Source organism: Amblyomma maculatum, chromosome 4, assembly GCF_055883805.1.
Source record: "Amblyomma maculatum isolate TAMU_Amacu chromosome 4, ASM5588380v1, whole genome shotgun sequence".
In the NCBI taxonomy this organism is placed as follows: Eukaryota; Metazoa; Arthropoda; class Arachnida; order Ixodida; family Ixodidae; genus Amblyomma; species Amblyomma maculatum.
Window position 1 is genome coordinate 113,610,357 of NC_139347.1, and position 19,531 is coordinate 113,629,887.

The following is a 19,531-nucleotide window of genomic DNA, read 5'->3' on the forward strand; positions in this document are numbered from 1 at the left end:
TGGCATCAGAGTAGCATGACTTGCATATGACGAGCATGTGATTTCACTCTACCTTCTACGTTTTTTTTATTTTTTTATTTTGTGCTAAAGTTTCACAATGTTTGTCCGGCTCACCATTCTCAGTGTTGTCATATTGGCAAGCACTCCTAACTTGGGTTTTGCTTTTAAGATGGGAGGGCGAGATCGGAACATAGCCTTCCAGGACCTATGGATGCCGAGGTTGACACACCACCCTCGGCTGTGCTGTCATGTTTGTACAGTGTGGGTAAAATGCAGATTTCTGTCTATGTCACTCATGGCAACGTGGACAACGTTCATCATTATGACATTGAGGCGCCCTCAGTGCCATGAAGGCATCTCTGACAGATGATGACAAAAAGACAGTGACATGTCATTTACATCTATCGTCTATCAAGATAAACTATGCCAAACTAGTGCTTCCATATTTTGCACTAGGTTTTGCCACACTAAACCTCATCCAAATTTTTGTCTCCATTGCCATTACACTGTGGAAGCGCTACACCCCTTACCTGTTGTATGGAGAATGCCGTAAAAACTGAAGTATGAATGTTTTTTTTTTTTCTTTTTTACTCAGGTTTTGACTTCTCAAATTTCTGCCTCAAATTATATTTGGTTTTCAACAAGTGCCACATGCAGACCGGGCACAATATCTAGTTCCTTGAAACTCATTTTAGTGTGTTCGCCTTCCTGATTTGAACTCCTCCCTCAGTTTTGCGACATCAGTGGGGACACTCTGCAGCACAGATCTCGGCATCGTGCCAAGATGCTGGGCACCGCCTGCTTGTTAATGCTCTGATTAGAGTGCCGGCCAATCATCGAACTTGGCAGCGCAAAGTTGCTCCATCATGACACATATGCACAAGATGGTGGCGAAAAGGTGTAAAGGAGACATGGCACACAAGGTGACGCGTGCGGTGTTCGTGCACTTGTGCGCGTGGCAACTGAAGACATGGGCTGCTCAGTTAGCTGAGCTAAACCAAGGCAGAAAAGCATGCGCATCTCACTGAGTGTTTTTCAAGCCATTTTGATGGCAAGGCTGGGGTGAAGTTCTGCTGCTGGCAAGCCCATTTGCACCAAGAAAAGCATTATGTGCCATAGTAGAAAAATACACGTCAGCCGTACTGTCGCCTGAGCAGGGAGTGGCAGATGGCCCGTGAAAGCTTGGCGAACCATCACCTGATTCTGTGCCTAGCCCAGCCGGTCGGGTCATCAGTATTGCTTCAACTCATGAATGAGATGGAACGTTGGTCTTCTGATTGTAGTTTTCTGAGTTCTTGTTTTGTGTTTAAGGGTCTGAGCATGAATAAGACGTGGGCATTTGACAGAAATCTGGCTGCCAAGATCAATAAAACAGAAAAAGGCTTACTAAACAATAGAAAAAAACTAGGACGAACCCATGCACTAGCAACGTTACCTGATTGTGACAGCAGGGGGAAGAGGGTTGTTACCTGGCACTTATTGATGGCTGTATGGATTACTTGAGGCAAAAATGATTTGAAAATACTTGTCATGGTGGCCATGCAAAATACACCAGTAGAATCCCACTGTTGCGCTTCCATGTGCTGCATTTTCCCAGCTGTGACATTTTCTTTTACTCTAGTTCCACTTGAGACTCACCCTAGTTCTCAGAGGAGTGCATGCAATATAGACTTGGCTGCTGCAGCCTTCCCACCTAGTCAGTCCCGAATGTCGCCCTGTGATGCTGCTTTACCACGTGCCAGCATTTTGACAGGCTGCGTTTAGTGCACACAAAATGGCAATAGTATGTAGACCAGAGTGGGACTCTGCTCTCCCCTAGTGATTGATTCCCACCATGTTCAAAAGCTTCTGGCATATTGCACCGCTCTGATGTTGCGCATGTTTATGGCTGACATCGATCTTGGCACTCTTAACCCAGTTTAAGCGGGTGCGAGAGAGCCTTTCCTCTGTTTCCCATGAGGCCCTTAATGGCTTCAATATTCTTGAAGGACAAACAGCTCTTTGTTTCTCTGTAACAGTAAGCTGGGCTGTTTTACTGAGAGTGGGTAACCTTTACTGGCCGCACAGGCATACGCCGTATCATCCATGCTTTCACTGCATGACATATTTTAATGTTTTCTCCACGGCTGCGCTAATTTGTTGCCAAAATGCGTACGGTCACATAAAAAAACTAACGCATAATCAGGTCTATGCTGCAGTCAAAAAATTTCAGCGGAAAAATACTGGTCCCGTTTAGTGAGTGCACCCTTTCAGAATCACAAAGAAAAGCACGGCCCTTACACAAATTACATATGTACGGCACAATGAACCATAACTTGTAAATTTGGTCTGTGCTGATGTCGAAATTGTGCACATGACCACAGCGAATAATGGATATTTCTTAGACGTTTGCTGAATCTTCATTGTCCGTTGTCGCGCCAGAGATCTGGATCTCAATTAGACTACAAGCAATATTTGTGTTTGATAGGGAAAGTCCTCGCGCGCAGGTGCGGTTGGCATGGCCCGTGCCGGACTGTGCTCTGGGCTGCCCCACGTCATGGGTGAAGGACGGCTACTGTGACAAGCCATGCAACAACTCCAAGTGTGAGTGGGATGGTGGGGACTGCCTTGGGGCTGCTGCCTCAGCCACCCCACGCCCCTTCCAGCTGCTGCCTTTCCCCCGACCGGATCTCACCAAGTGTAAGTAGTTGGCATATTTGGGATGAATGGAGTTTTAGAGTAAGCAAAGTGCTGAGGCAGAATGCTTGCACGTTAGCCAAAGCTGTGGTTTAATATTGGTGGATTGCAAAAAGTTTGCAACAAGAATGATGCAAGATATTGCCGCACCACTGCTAGCCATTTATATGCACTAACCGTTTTCTTCCCCAGCAGTGCTTATTATTAAAAACAACAGCTGTGTGTAAAATTTTTTAGAGAATTTAATCTTACCTGTAGTGCGCTACTAATATACATTTACATTCATTATGTTGGCATTCGACTGTAGAGCTTTAACTTGGCCCTGGCAGGTGGGGGTAGCTGTAACTTGTGCACACTACTGTGCGAGACTTTTGGCCTGTATACAGTCTGCACCGCATGGCACGATCACTGGCGTGCTGTAGAATGTTTCTCCGAGCTAAACCGCGGAATCCTCACACAAATTTCACACAGAAATGGCATTTTGTCATGAGTATTTTTTAACACCAAATTTCTTTGGGGTACTTGCCTGATTCAATCAGAAGAAGCTTGATTTTCTTATCGTATTCGGCGGTGGTGAAGCAAGAGAGGCCGCCGCCTCAGCGCTGGCATCTGTGGCACCATCTTGCACAGTTTGCAACAACCTTCCATTGCCGCCTCTGCTGCAACAGAGATGGGGAAACAGCACAAGATGGTGCCTCCGGTGCCAGCATTGGGGCCAGTGGCTTGTCTTGCTTCGTCACCGCCGAATACGATAAGGTCTGCTTCTTGTGATTGCATCAAGCTACTAATAATAATAATAATAATAATTGGTTCACAGAAGTGTAAAGGTGCAGTATCTGTCACACTTGTTTCTGTGGACACCTGAACTGTACTGTAACAGGAGGGAGGAAGGTGGGAGTGAAAGTGGAAAGAGAAAGAGGGGCCGTAGGGGAGGGCTCAGGAGGAATTTCGAGCACTTGTGGATTTTTAATGTGCGCTTACATTGCACAGCACACGGACGCCTCTTCATTTCATCTCCACTGGAACACAGCCGCCAGCGGTCGGGATCTGACCTGGGTACAGCGAAAAAATTCGGTATTAAAAAATGCTAACGACAAAATGCCATTTCTGTGCGAAGTTGAGCTTTGAGGATTCCACGGTTTAGCTGGGAGAAGCATTCTACAGCATGCCCGTAATTGGACAATGCTCTGTATAATAAATAGCTGCAGCTCTTGCTGCTGTTTTCCCTCAAACGCATAGATGGTCTTTTTTCAGGGCAAGGTGTTCTCACTTTCCTTAAAGAGTCTAGGGAACTCAGTGACTTTCAGAAGGTGTTAACGAAGTTCTGTGTGGCTCCTGGAATTTGTCGTCTCTCAGTAACATATACATGCAGAGAAGAGCACATAGACACACTGCCCCTAAGAAAGTGCCTGAGTTCACTCTATGGTGACTGGCATCACAGCTCAAGTCTGCTGTATGCACTTACAGAATGCTTGGTCCTAAAATAAAAGCTGGAAAGAAAAACTCGGTCTTACGGAATGCATGAACTTAGTTGCGGAGGTAGCTTGAAAGCAGTCCAAGGAACCAAAAGGTTTCATATAATCCAATTTTAGAACCCTGAGCACAATGCAGCTAAAAGTTAGTGACGCTAATTTTTGGGGGTTTTGGCCATTGATGCTTTTTTGCCCAAATTTTGATCTCATTTTTTGCCTAATGAAAGCAGTTTTTAATATGACGGGAATTTTCAGGTGTGTAGCAATGACATGAGACATCTTGTTGTCACAAGTTTTTTTCTCTGCAGTGTCACTTTATTGTGTAAATTGGTGGAACGGGAGCAATATATTATGCCCCACAGGGCTGCACAGTTTGTTGTAAAGTTCTACCGCATAAAGTGTCAAAAAGATGCACATCTACATGAGGCTTGAGGGATAGAACTTTCACACTTTCTCTCTGCAAGGGCTTCAGCCTCGCTTCTTGCCCTAGGAGCCCCCGGAGCCCCCCTTGAACCTTAGCACATGCAGTTTCACACAGCAGAATAGCAGAACTTATACAATTTCATTGTAACCAGGTTTAGCTGGTGATATGACCTAGTTGTCGTTTAATGGTGCTGCAACTGCTCACCATCCATTTTTGCTTATCTCGAAGTATCTTTTGTGCGTAATGCGGATATCTCGAAATATTTACCGAAAGGGGATAGGGGCTCCGAGCGAGCACTTTTTTCCTATACTAAGCGCCGAACGCGGTCACGTTCTAAGAGCAAACGCAAAATTCCTGCGGACACAATTTTCGCCTTGGGGAGCAGTCACGTGAGCACCACTCGTACACGGGGGCTGATGGGTCTTATTGGGGCAGTTGGTTCAGCGTGGTTCGGCCAGCTGCCCTTCGCACATGCATACCGGCAAGAGTGATTTAGTGATTGTGTGGTTCTGTTTCGCCGCGCTATGTGCACGAAGTGTTGACTTTTTTTTTGTTGTGTATGTGGTGCCCGCCACGCTTGCTCCGCAACAAAGGTGAATGCAGCGACGGCGACCAACAGCTTATGCGATGCGTTCAGCAGCTCGAAGATGCTTTTGTCGGGCCGAATGCTAACGCGAAGCAGGCAAGCATTACTCAGTTCTTCCTTCCAAAATAATAAAGTTCAGTTTTTCCTGAGAATTCTTTTGCGTTTATTACAAAAGCTTCCCTTGTGCAGGGGAGCGTCGGCGGGCACGATAGGCCGAGCGCCGCCAAAGCATTTTCGCTTGTCACGCTTAGGTTCTTGGTTTTTAGAAAATTTCGCATCACACGAAAGCAGCTCGCGAGGCAGACAATCGCAGAAGGGTTTGGGCTACTCAATTTCCGTCCTTGCTGTTTTGTTTGCTTTGCGAGCGAAGTTTGTTTTCCTAGTCCAGTTCGAGCGAAGAACCTGCAGACGCTCACTTCTGATTTGTGCATATGTGAGCACATCGAGACAATTCAGTAAAAGCTTGGTAGGGTAGTAATTGAAAGTAAAAAGGCTTTTATGCCTAGATATCTTCAAAATTTTCGAAAGGAGCAGGAGAACGACATTGCTTGCAATGCGAGTATGCATCGCAGTGTAGCAGCACACCGCTGTGCTGTAACCTTTTGGCTTTTTTAAACGTGATGCGTTACAAAACATTTCATCAGTGTTATTGTATTTTAAGCTGTGTAGTGCTAGAAATGGGATAAAGCGTAACTGTACTCCTCTTGATTGAACGACGACGGGGCGGTAACAAAGCAACGTTGAAAACTCGCCTCTCTGTCACAGAGTCCCGTCGCTCCGTGCGGTGTGCACCAGCGGCAACGGCAGGTGTTGGCAGCGGCGGTGCGCCACGTTTTGCCAGGGATTGTCGACAGCAATTTTCAGCATTTTGCTTAACTCAAAACTTCGCTTATCTCAAAATTTTTCCCGAATTTTATAGCTTCGAATTGACGAGGGTTTACTGCATATCAAACTCAAAGGGGATCGCAAAACAGTTCGATATATTGATAATTCAATACAGTAAAAGCTCGTTAATTCTAACTTCACAGGACTGTGAAAAAAGTAAGTTCGAATTATCCGATGTTCGAATTATCAAATGGCCTCGAAAAAACTGACAAGAGCCATTTGTATTAAAGTAAATGTACTGTATTTAGTCGCGTAATGAACTAGCTCGCATAATGAACGCATCCAGCCCCGATTTGTGCCTACGAATTAAAAAAAAAAAAATGAGTCGTTAGTGCGTCTCTTCGTTTCGTGCCGTCAGGGTCCACAACACATTTCTTGGCAGTGCACCAAGATGCAATGATAACGGCATGTTTATTTTTTTTACTTTAGCTCAAGGGGGGGGGGGGGATTGAATTTGACAAAGTGCCAGCGCTTATCCGGTTGTGCAAGCCTCCTTTTCAGTATGTTTGCTTTATCATGCTATGAGCGACTGTGGGGCGGGCGGGCGCCGTCTACTGCCACTCCAATACTCCAATCATTGGAACGCGCAATAGCAGAAAGCGGCTTTTGGGCTTTTGAAGCGAACGAGGCTAAAAGCTGGCGTTATGATCGCGGTTGACTTTCGTTCTTCTGTTGACAACTAATGGGTGGAAGGATATATGGCTGTCACAAAAAAAAAAAAAGTTTATCCCATAGTGTCCGTCCGAGATCATAGCTTTCCATGGGCGTTGGCTGGGACCGCGTCGACAGTACTTATTATCCCTATTTCCAAATTAACAGGGTTGGATTTAAAGAGTATTTAGTTGCGACTACGGAGGTTCCGCAGAAGAGAGAGCAGGCAGCCGCTGCCGCAGCCATGCACTGACCTTGCCTCGGCCTCCGTCTGCCCGCTCCGACACCGCCGGCCGCCGCGCCAGTCATGGCGCCATTTAGGTTTTGCCCACTCTTCCAAGGTTTTACCTGGTTCCATCTTCTGTCCCCGTTTTGGATATGCGCAGCCTCTAATTATGCCTTCCGATCGCAGAGGTGTTTCTTTAGTTCTTCTTTGCCGCTTGATGTGCGCCAAGCTGCCTGCTCCAGACCAAGGCCCTGGCCTGGAGCAATGAGCCCGGGCTGGGCTCGGTCTTCAATTGATGGGCCTGGGTCAGAAAATCAGGCCTTTTCTGGGCTCTAGTTCGTCTCCAATCCTTCTCACTGCCGTTATTAGGTGCAGTAGCAACTTAGCACACCTCGCCTACATGAATGAAATGTATTACTCAACGCAATGAATTATTAAAAATAAAAAAAAAATCATGGAAATAGGAATACTAAATTCATCATATTTCCAGAGCCGCTAGGCTCCACGGCGTCGAGTTAGCGCTTTGAACTCGCGAGCGTGCGGCTGAAACGCCTGCAGCTGCCAGCAAACATGCCAGCGCAGTGAAGCTTACTTCGACTGCAGCGCCACTCGCCGTGCGGCACTCCAGAGTTGCTACGCCCTGCGTGCTTTCCCTTACGGCTCCAAGGCCTCCGCAAAGTAGGCTATACCTGAATACTGTGAAGTCTGGTGGTAAAGCCACTCAAAAGGACACTTGATGTTATTTTTCTGTTTTCAAATACAAAAAATTGTTTCCTGCGATTGTAGGTAGTGCACGGGCCACAATGTCATATCGTGGGAGTCGTCGCCACGGCCAGGCGCACTTTACTATAACCGATTTTTGCCGAAAATCTCTTTACTATAGAAAGGGGGGGAAATGTACAGTTGTCTATGGAAGATGAACTGGGGCTTGAGTTTCACTTTACTATATCCGAGTTTTTACTAATCTTAGTTTACTGTAGTGGCTGTCTAGTAGTATCGGTCGCGTAATCAACCCACTTGTATAATGAACTCAACGCCCACTTTCGCCCTCAAGAATTTGAAAAAAAAACATTGTTCGGTGGCGCATCCCTCCATTTCGGCCGTTGCATCCGCAGCTCATTTATTGGCAGTGCGCTAAGATGCTGCGCAGCGATAACGTCACGGCGTATTTATCTTTTGACCATAGACAAGCGTCAGCCCATGACGTCAGTGAAGATGCGGTGGCGCTGGCGATAGCAGTGACTTTCGTGGTGTAGGCAAAAGCCCGCGTCGTCTGCATTGGATGCTCGGCACTTGCTGTGTTTTCAAGCATAATTCCTGACATTCCTGCAAGCCATGGTGCGATTAGTTGGGCAAGAGGCACAAAAAAAAAGAAAATGGCACCTGTTTTTTCATGTTTCTTGTGGTCAGATAAAAATTAGAGCGAAGGGCAGCGGCGTTAAGCGCAACAAGGAGACCCTTCGGCGACGGATTGCCTTCGCAGCTAACGTGCGTTGCACTTCTGTATTGAAACTTATTCAGTTCGTTTGCAACTTTATTTTTCGTGGTTGCTTTTCGGCTGCACAAAGAAGAGTGCAGCAACAAACGCCTGCAGCTCGTGCATGTTTGTTGTATATGCTATCAAGTACATAACAAGTTTTGGAGGGCAGCAAAAGTCTCGCTGTGACATTCCATTCACCTGCAGTACTGCCCTGTGTATATGTTCGTACAGGAAATGGCACAAAACCTGCAGCGAAGGTAACTGTAGTTACCTTGAGCGGTCACTCCAGCGTGATATTGCCGAAACGGCCCAGACTTGTGAGGTAGCTTTTCTGTTTTCACTTTCACGAATTTCTGCGAGTGACTCGTCATCACTGGTCCTAGAAAGCGAGTGAACATCGCTAGGATCCCGGCAAAGTCACGCAGCATTATTTTTCCGATTATATAATTTTTTTAATGTCATTAAAACCTGACGAGCGAATTAAATATCCACGTACAACCTAGCTCTCATCAAGCAGGATATTTAAGTATAGTATATATGACATATATAGTATAATGTCCTAAAATGGATTCGAATGTCCTAAAATGGATTCGGCTGTTAGGGGTGCAAAACAAAGAATAAGATATGATGCACATTTGAATAAAAATGTTACAATTATATTGAAAAATGTCAGCAGATCGATTAAATTTCACTGGAAGCGATTGTGGTGAACATTGTGTTTGCACTCATGCACCTCTCCTATAGATCAAAGAGAACAAAATGAGAGCATCCTTAAAAGCCTTCATGTATAATTAACCTGTGAATGATCTTGACGTGTCTGTACGATGAAACAGACGTGAAATGTCTTTTTATCGAGCAGGATAGAACAATTTTGCAGCGCACTTTAGGCGAGTGTTACAAATAACTAAAATATTGAGTTCTTCTTATACAATGAAATTCTGTCACCTAAGCTGCAGTACAGTGCAGCTAGAAATATCTAATTTCTTATAGTAGCCTGTAATCTCATCAAAAGAGTCACCATATGAAAACACTTCCAGACATTCATGTCGTTGTCCTCATTCCATGTGCTAGCATATAGGCCCGGGAGTTGAACAGTGTTGACTATTAATTTTCCTTATACATCGCGCTTTCTCATTTTCGTTTAAGGGGGGACACTGGTCTTAAAACTATTTTCGTTATTTACCAATCAAAATTGATGCAACTTGGTGGGTTTGTGTAGTTTTTTGTGCAGATTCCAAAACTGCAATTATTTATTTTGTGATCCAATTATTTCATGAGATAATTACACCAATTAGTCGAATTCTTATAAAAACAATTACAAAATGATCACTGAAGAAAAACTTCAGGTGAACACATTGCTGGACACTAGAAAGAATGAGGAACACAATGTTGCAAGCAGTTTTTTTGATTAAGCAATTATTTCTTGTTTTATTGCATAACAAAGTTCAAAGGTCAAAATATAGCATATAAAGGTTACAAAAAAAAGCCATTTTAAAAATTTTGAACAAGAAACTAAAAAATCTACTTGCAACATTGTGTGCTCCACATATTTGGCTTCATGCTGAAAAAGAAATTATTACTTTATCAGCAATAGGTGCTGAGATATTAAGGCCACAAAACTGCAAGTGGTTGAGAATGCATGTTTTGAGAAAAGAGCAAAAAAGAAACAGGGCATTATTTAACAGACATTCACTGGTGCAGTGCACACATTTACAATTTAAAATGGCTATAAACCTCCAGGAATGTAGTCTCTTTGCTTTCCAACGTCCAAGTGTCGCCTCTTTCATTTTGATATGCAGTTGCAGCACATTCAGTTGTCACTTTTTCGGCTGCACGAGTCATATGCAGGCAGCGTTTTTTGTTCTTTTTACGTACGTTGTTTTGCTACGTTCTCGCATCAAGACCGCGGTGAGGAACGTTTATTGCGGAAAAGAAATGTAATTTGGAGCTCTTTGCTGCTTCCCAGTGCTCTGCATTGCACTGGAAGCAAGTGAATTCCCTAAGAACTATGCACGAGGTCCGATCGGCGCAAACGCGCGGCGAGCTCTACGAAGACGACGTGTCCCGCAGTTTACGCATTGGAGAATAGGTTTGACAGCGCTTCCTTATCCCCGCTCACTTTTTTAAATGCCAATATCGCCGCCGTATGTTTTACGCTTTGCCAATCTCGGCAAACTGTTTAGATCTGACGATCGTGAACTCCGCATCGCCAAGCGGACTGTCCGCCGCGCTGCCGTCATCGTCACGAACATAATTGGGATTGCAAATGCCACGTTTTCTTTTTTGCTATTTTTTATGCGACCAATGGGCGAATGTAAAGAGCAGAGGCGGCAATTTGAAGACGAAAGGCGGCTCTTTCGAATGAGACCAAGATGGCTACGGTGCCGCGCACAAAATGGGAGCTACGCCTCGCGGAAAATGGTTGTTTCGGGGGTCGTTTTCGGCTCAAATTTGGGCGACATCGATTATATAAATTGGCATTGTGACTAAAATACTGACCGTAGATATGAAAAATTTAGAAGATAGGTAGATAATGAGCTACTGATTCCGCAAATCACATTTTCTAAAAAGTGACTTTTTCGCGATTTTTTGGTCCGAAAGACCCGTGTCCCCCCTTAACTTAAACAGTCACTACAGCCACCCACCGTAGCCGCGCGCTGTTGAGACGGTGAAGGAAGCCAATGCAGCTCTTAGCCGGGTGATTCCAGCTGTAATTGGCTGCAAAAATGCTTAACTAGTCTCCAGGCCAAACTATTTCTACGCATGCGCGAAGCTAACGCTTCAGTATATTCACACGCGCGAACTGGTTTCGAAGGCAGCATCACTTGGCGCTTGGTAGGCACGCTGCGTTTTTGCCTAAACCCCACATCGCTGCCGATCGCAGCGCCACCTTTGTTTACAAACATGACGCTTGTCTATACTTTTGATAGAACCAGCGGTGGTAGGGAGCGAACCCGGAGAGTGCCCGTGATGGTTTGATTGCACAAGCCTGGTTCGATTTATCACACCGCGCTTGGCGCGGGCACAGTCCGTTGCCACAAAATCATTGGAAGGCGTGATAGCTGACTGCATGCTTTCGTTGATTCATAGATGCAAGAATGGACGACCCTCGCAGAAAAAAATTTTTAAATCTGCCGCTTCTTGATGTCTGCAGTCGCCATAGCTTACGCTGCTCCGCACGTTCAGCCTACAATTAAGGACAACTCTTGCAAAAGGCTGCTTCTTAACGTCCGCAGTCACCATAGCATACGCTATGCCGCACGTTCAGCACGATGCAAGAATGAACAACTCTCGCAAAAAAAAAAAAAAAAAGCTGCCTGCCGCCGCGCATAGAGCATTCACAACGCACACTGGAGCACGGCCTCAAGGGAGAGACCGGCTATGACTGGAGAAAGCGTCTGCCATGGGCTGAGCTGGCTTGTCCGCGCATGCGTAGTGTGTGCTACTGTGCACGAAGACCGGAAAAGAGAGAGGAAGGGTAGATAAATTTTGGTGGAAGAATGGGCACTCCCTTGCGATTTGCTCTATCGTGTTTTTCCCCTCTCCCTAACACCACGGCTGCATTGTTTCTCTCTTGTTCCTTCACGCACAGGGCTTGCAAACGTAACATGCTGGTGCGCAGCAAACGACCTCCGCTGATGCGCGCGCCTTCGGGGAAAGGGCGTGGCACTGCCCTAGACCAGCTGTCGCTGAACTGTGCCCTCTAGTTCCTTCCGCGCGTGGCATGGAAACGTCACGCGGCAAACGGCCGAAGGTGATGCGATCGTTTTTGAGGAAGGCGCACCATCCAATGTGTGTGATACATCGAACGGCCGGTAAAATTGAGCTCGGTATATGACGCAGCTTTCCTATACTTTTACATGAGATTTTCAAGCGGATATTCTGCGAGTTCGATATAACCAAAATTCGAATTATCCGGGTTCGACTGTATCAGTTCTTTGGGAAGGACCCAAATATAAAACTTCTCCCTAACCAAGATTGTGGCAGACATAAAAATTGATGCAGTGTGAAGAAGTGACCCTATGATGGGCTGTGGGTGAGAGAGACTTGGTGCACTTAGATTACATTTGGACACAGTGTCGTTGCCATGGGCTGATCAGCTTTCCTCGCTTTCTTCCTTAGTGTACTGCAGCACGAGCTGTGCCAACAGCTGGCTGGCTGACAAATTCTGTGATCAGGTGGGTGCACAGTTTCTTCTGATAATCGAAAGTAGCATTCTTTGAGTTACCTTGAGCCCACTCCATTTATTTTTAACGCGTTGGAACTATAGTTGCCACTCTGCCATTTAGCTGATGTGTTATGTCTGAAGCCTCTATAGGCTCGAACAGCAATGACACTTGTTTGACACGTTTGTATCTGTGGCGGCAGTTTCTGTGACGTCACAACACCACATGTGATGGCTGCATTGGCAGGGGCTGCCACTTTGGCAGCACTTTGGGAGTCAAAACCACAGGGGCCCTTTGATTCCGTCATTTTTTAATCTCTTTTCTGCACTGTTTTCATGTCATTCTGTAGCAGTGGTATTTGTGGAAAGGCCTAAAATATATTGGCGTACCTCTTCCTTGCTTGGAAAGAGATGAAACCACCTTCATGATGGCATTATTCAAAAAGTGGTAAGAAGCCTTCTCAAGTAGCGAGTTGTTAAGTTGCTGGCTTTGTGTAAAGGTGTTGAATTTCAGTAGACTTCCTTCCGCCTTTAAGACATACTTAAAGAAACAAAGAAAATATACCTTGCAAGTTTTTCCCAAAATAGATATATGAGCATACTAGATTTATTAAATTAGATGTTAGATGAGAGCAGGGCGATAAATAACCTTGCAGCGAGACGACGAAAATGAAGCAATTTTTGCGCTTCGCATAAAACGAACCAATTAAGAAGGGGAGAGAGGTGGACGGGGCACAAAACAAGCTTTTATTATTCCCCTTGAAATGAGTACAGGCGAACTTTTTTTTTGGCAGTATTTTCATTCATTTCCCTTCCTTGTGCAGAAACGGCTGTTCGCGTTATCTTTCGGTTTACTGCCTTCTGCCGAAAATGCCTGGGTGGCTGGGTGGGTAGCCTAGAGTGCGAAGCCACATAGTCATCCTTTTTATTTTTTCTTCCCATTACCGTCTTCCTTAGCCCATCTTCAGCAGCACAGTAGCTGTCATCTTTACAAGCGTGTGTGACAACGTGCCCCTTGTGAGCTCTTGTGAACATACTTATGGGGAAGTTGTGTCGTGTTGTGCAGGGAACGGTGTATAACGGGTATAACGAGTGGAAACGGAGCAACTCTAGGTTGTTTCTCTTGCGCATAGTTTTAAGCATGTGCATCATGGAATCGCACGAGTCAGTGAGATGATTTTTTAAGGTGGCTGCCATTGTCTACAGGGTGGGGTGCAGGGATTATGCTGACTTAGTGATAGGAGAAGAAGAAAGAACTGGCAGCAAGGCGGTGATGTGGGTGTAGAGGAAGGCGTGACGTGTGCCAGTGTCTACAGAGGTTTTGAGGGCATGCAAACTGAAGGAAAGCTAAATTTTCTTGCCTGTACAAGTCATTGAAGTGTGCATTTCACAGATTGAGCTCTGGGCACACCCTCCAGTTTTCAGGAGCATCCCTGGAATGTGTGTTACGTGTATGCTGCATGAAAACAATCAATAAAATAGTCTCTCAGAAGTACAGTAATTGCAAACAAGGCTTTTACTGCATAATGGAACTGAAGACCAGGAGCACGAAACTAGCTCCTGTTATCCTACTTAAAAATTGTGTTAAGTTTTCTGTTTTTATCATCTCGCTTTTCTGAGTACAGTGAAGTCTCATTGATACGTTTTCTAAAAATATCTGCGGAAAAAAAAACATTTTTGGGGAAAGCGTATCATCCTAACTGCCTGATTTTGAACAGTGTAATTATTGAGAGGTACAAGGGCATCTAAATTTGAAACTTTTACTGCATAAATGTGTGAATTAGCATTTATAGACTTCAGATATGTGCAGCTCTTTTTATAGCTCTCACAGGATTCAGTACATAGTTGCGTTGTCCCAAGCGCGAAAGAGATTTAGTAACAAATTTGGTTTTTAAATGACAAGGTGGGATAGCTTCCTTTGTTGTTTCCAGATGCTTCACCCCTTACGCCAGTGATTTGGGGAGAGGTCATCGCGATTGCTTATGGTTGGGCTTTTGCTCATTTGCTTTTTGCTTTTGCTCACAACCTGTAAACCAAGATTCCTGTCGTATGAAGCTGGTGCCAGTGGAAATCAAGGCCATGTTCTGGCTTGTTGAACCATCCTGTGGTCATGCCAGAAGGATCATGAAGATCCTTAAGTCAGAATTCTGGTGACAACTTCGTTTGCCGGTGCTAGTCCTGTTTTTCAGCGTGTTCTTGTGTCCTTGTTGTTTTCTTGTGCTGCTCCTCTCCATGATGCCTCACTGAATAGCCCACATGAAGGTACCGTATTTACTCGCATAATGATCGCACTTTTTTTTTTAAAATACTGACGCAAATTTCGGGGTGCGATCATTACGCGGGGTAAATTTTCTACAAAAAATTTTTGAGCACCGAAAACGCAAACAAGTTGCAGGTCAGACGTCTTAGAACATATATCTCGATTACAACCAAAAATAAAAGCTGAGTAAGGCTTACCTTCTCAATAAACACGCACATTAAGCATCACATGGAGTGCACAATGCCCATTTATTTTTTTTCGTCAGTACTCTAATCAAAGTCTGAATCCTCACCATCCTCGCTTTCACTGCTGCACGACTCATCAGAAACGGCAGTGTCGTCGCTGGGAGCATCTTCACAATCCCACAGGAAGTCATCTTCCGTTCCATCCAAAGCGTTAGATATGCCTGTCTTCTTAAAACTCTTAGCCACTACCTCGTCGGGGATACTGCTCCACACTTCTGTGATCCACGAGCACAGCATCTCCACGGATGGCCTTCTAATCTTTCCGCTCGGCGTCAAATCATGCTGGCCCATCGCCATCCACTCAGCATAAAGTCGTCGAACGTTGTCCTTGAACGGTTTGTTCAAAGACACGTCGAGAGGCTGCAGCAGCGAAGTCAGGCCGCCAGGAATGACTGCAATGTCCGTGCGCAGCTCTTTCAGCTTGGCACGCACGCTGTCCACAAGGTGACCCCTAAAACTGTCCAAAACCAGAAGCGAGGGAAGCAGAAATGCTCTTGGTCTTCTTCCCCAAACAGTCTTGATCCAGTCGATCATCAGGTCTGCAGTCATCCACCCTTTCATCTGTGCACGTATATGAATGCCACGGGGAAAGTTTCTCTTCGGAATAGTCTTCCGTTTGAAGATCAAGTATGGTGGCAGTTTCCGCCCGTCGGCCGTCGCAGCAAGCATGACTGTGCATCGCTGTTTTTCTGCGCCAGACGTCTTCACGAGGACGCTCCGAGCACCCTTCTCGTTCACAGTTGTATTCCGGGACATGTCGAACGTCAGTGGAGTTTGATCGGCGTTTCCAATTTGCGACATGAGGTAACCGCATTTTTCGCGAAGCCTAGTGACGAAGTGATGGAAGTCTATCACTTTGCTTTCATACGCGGCTGGGAGCCGCTGGCACAACGACGTCCGCCGCCTCAGGAAAGTCCATTCCGTCGCATAAAGCGAGTCGTCCAACCGGAGCTAGCGCGGAAATCCTTTGCAGCGATTCCCAGCTTCCTGGCAGTTGTGCGCGCCTGCGTCTGTATCATTTCTAATGACACTGCACAACCATCCTTGCGCAGGTCCCTCACGTATTCTAGGACCGCCTCCTCAACACGAGGGAACTTGCCCGTTTTGGGTCCACGGAAAGCCCGCCATGTCTTGTTCGTAGCCATCAGCTTCTCGCGCTGCTTCTTCCAATAGCGTATCCTCATTTCGTCCACGCCGAAATGCCTCCCAGCAGCGCGGTTGCCATGCTCCAGTGCATAGTCGACAGCCTTGAGCTTCAACGCGGCGCTGTAACTGGCATACCGCCCCATGGTGAAATGGTGTAAACAAGGTCAATGTACAACTGGTCGCGCAACTTGGAAGAAAATGCGTGCAGCTGCCTACTGCCAGCGGCATCAACTCGATGATGAGGGCTCCTGCGAACTGCGAGGCAAATTACTAGCGCACAGAAAATATGATCTGCCAGAACTCCAAAGAACTAGAAAGTAAACACAATATTCGCGCTCAGGAATGAATGCAGTTTTTGTTCCTTGCGTAAGAAAAAATGTGTCACATTTTAATTTTTTAACTTGTTTCTAACGGCCTCTCTCGGCCACTTATTATCCGCTGCGTAGTTGCCCAAAGCTCAGAGGCTCAAGCTCAAATATGGCTCAGACCAAAGCTTTTTTTCATCCGCGGGATGGGTGCGTCATCGGCCCCGGTTCAACGTTCATCGTTGCGTGCTGCGTACAGAGAGGGTTATCTGTAACAAACAGTCAGTATTTCATTCTGCTGGTTGTGGTTGAGCTTTACAGCAAGGCGAAGACTGTCTGTGCTCGATGAGAAACTGATTGCCGCTGCATGTGCGCATTTCCGGACGATGGGACAATGCTGCGTCACAGCTCGGCTGCTCGGCTCGGCCTCCCAGGCACGTCGCAAAAGTGGTGGCTTGTTTTACGGATACACGTCTGCATGAGCGGCGTATCGCTGCATGTTTTAATTGAGCGGTGAAGGTGAGATTTTATTGCCCCCAAGACGTCGCATTGCTAAAAGCCTTTCGTTCCGCTCCCTTTGCTGCGTGTTTTGCTTACTGCGTCGTATTACCGCACCAACGTTCGCTGAACGTGCTTTAGCTGTTATTACAGTGATGTTCCTATTGTCAATGGGATCTTTCTCATGAACACGTTAAATGCTTAAGTTGTAAATTTGTAACCTCACATTGACTCCTTTCAGTGGCAAATGAAGTGTGAGTAAAATATGGGAATCATGAACAGGGCGAGACTTATTGGAGCGAAGCTATATCGTAGATATTTTCACTTTTCAGACGCATTAACTTCTAAATACTAGCAATCCCAGTTTGAATTGCTTACCTAAGCTCTTACAGGTTGGCGTTCTAGCGCTAGCATTAGTTATTCTGTTCGTTTGTTTTTGTTGTTCTTTGACACTGATATGTACTTTGTTAGCAAGATATTTTACCCTTTTATAATCTCACCGCGTCTCGTTTGGAGACCTACGCTCAGGTCATTTTGTTATCACGAGGATTTCATGAAGAGCGTGACGAATGAGCGGTGGTCGTTTTCCTAAACTTAAAGATTTCATTGTCGTGAAGCGTCCATGTAAGTAATCGTGAATTAATAAAGCCTGGCTTTCTATGCAGCACAGCTTCACTCATTTATGCCCTTAGTGAAATGCCTCAAGCCATGGTGATTCTATCCATGTGCTTGCCGAATTCACTTGAAGGCCCTTGTTCACAAACGTGCCCGAAGAAATAAGCCCCAGAATGCGTTTACATGACGCGCGACGAAAGACTAGGCTAACGACGACGGAGGCAGAACGATGCTATGATAAGGGGGTTAAAGATGCCGTAACATTTCAGTTAACGTAAAACTTGACAGTAGAAATCCATGTCAAGTAAAGTTGGCTGAACAGTTACGGGGTCCATTTTTCTGCCTTATCCGAGCATCGTTCTGCCTCCGTCGTCGTTGGCCTTGTTTTTCGTTCATAAGTAAAAAGACAGTCAAATTCCCCGCCAAAAGTATGTCACTGTGACGTCACAAGCAACGTCACGTGTTTGTTGTGCCTCACAGTTCGCAGGGGGCGCCGGGAAACTAAAGCCTCGCTCAGAGTCGACACGTAGGCTTCTATGGGAGTTACGCTACCATTTGTTCTCTACCATGGCGTAAACTCGCACAAAAACACAAAGCACGCTGCGACGCTGCCGAATTGCAAAATGGCGAACGCCGCAAAGCATGGAATCATGGGAACTCCAAAGTTACTAGACTAGGTTGGAAACTCGTCGGAATGCATTCGCTGCGGGATGACTGCAGATCAACCACCAGGCGGCTCCATGGTCGGGGTGCGATCATTACGCGGGGAATTTAAAAAATGGAATCTTGACCTCAAAATTCAGGGGTGTGATCATTACGCGAGTGCGATCATTATGCGAGTAAATATGGTATTAATCGAGGTTCTGCTGTATATACTACAGCAGCAGCTTTTTTTTTTCCTCTAACTTTTTGTTCCTATCCTGCCCTGAGTGCATTGGAGGTGACTAGCACTGTAGCTGATATCTGGCCCTCTTTGTGTGTTGCGAAGCTGTGTGTGTTGAAAATGTGGCCCCATGGGTTTTAAGCCTCAAATCGACAAGCAGACTCACTCTTTGCTTGTGTGCCTTTTAGTCATTGGGAGGCTTTCTTTGGACTCACACGGATCAGCTCAGCCTGATCAGCCTCATTAACTATTTCTATACCTCATTGTGGTCACTAGAGGTAATGAAACATTCTTTTTTTTTCTTTTAATCTCAGAGATTCAAGAAGTCATAATTGTGGGTACATTATTGCATTGATATGGACAGTAGTTGTGTCCATAGCATTTCACCCAACACCAGTACCCCAGGTGCAGGGTACTTGCCTTAAATATGTAAAATCTGTATTTTGAAATGAAATGAAATGAATAGTAGTGTAGTCTGTAACATGGTCTATGCAAGCCGAACGGCACCTCGACGCCGATGCCATTGCCTGGACCCACAAAACGCGTCACCAGCTTTGAACTGTAAGCTCAAAAATGGAAGGCTGTCTCTTAGTGTGAAGCATCGCATCTATCATTAGTCTTTGTAGGTTGTGTTACTTGTTATTAATTTTGTTTGCGAGTTAGCGTCTGTGTGTGTGAGTATTAAATGTGTGTCCATGTGGGTACGGCCGGCATCTAGTTCATGCTTTCGGCCGGAGCGTTCTCCGGAGATCCGTGACAAACTCGCAGATGGGCTGTTATTGCTTGTAACATTGGAAGTGGCAAATTTTGAGACTTTTCAAGCTGGCTTTTCTCAGTTAAGATGTTTTCTTGAAGCTCATTGATTTTTTAGACATGATTAGTTGAATGATATTTTATGTCCTGCTGAACCTAAGAAGTCATTTTATGACTAGTGATTCACTTGAACATAATTCCTGAGAACCACGTGAACAGAACGAAATTGTATATTGAGGAAGCTCAGGAGCACAAGTGTAA

General features: G+C 45.6%; 1 protein-coding gene across 2 annotated transcripts in view; it reads left to right on the plus strand.

Moving 5' to 3' along the window:
* Window positions 1-19,531, plus strand: part of Gnptab (N-acetylglucosamine-1-phosphate transferase subunits alpha and beta) — a 121,144-nt gene that overhangs the window by 39,287 nt on the left and 62,326 nt on the right. For both annotated transcript variants that reach the window (XM_084602361.1, XM_084602362.1), the window contains exons 10-11: window positions 2,487-2,679; window positions 12,523-12,578. In XM_084602361.1, the coding sequence (XP_084458487.1) occupies window positions 2,487-2,679; window positions 12,523-12,578 (249 nt within the window). The remainder of the gene's footprint in view (window positions 1-2,486; window positions 2,680-12,522; window positions 12,579-19,531) is intronic.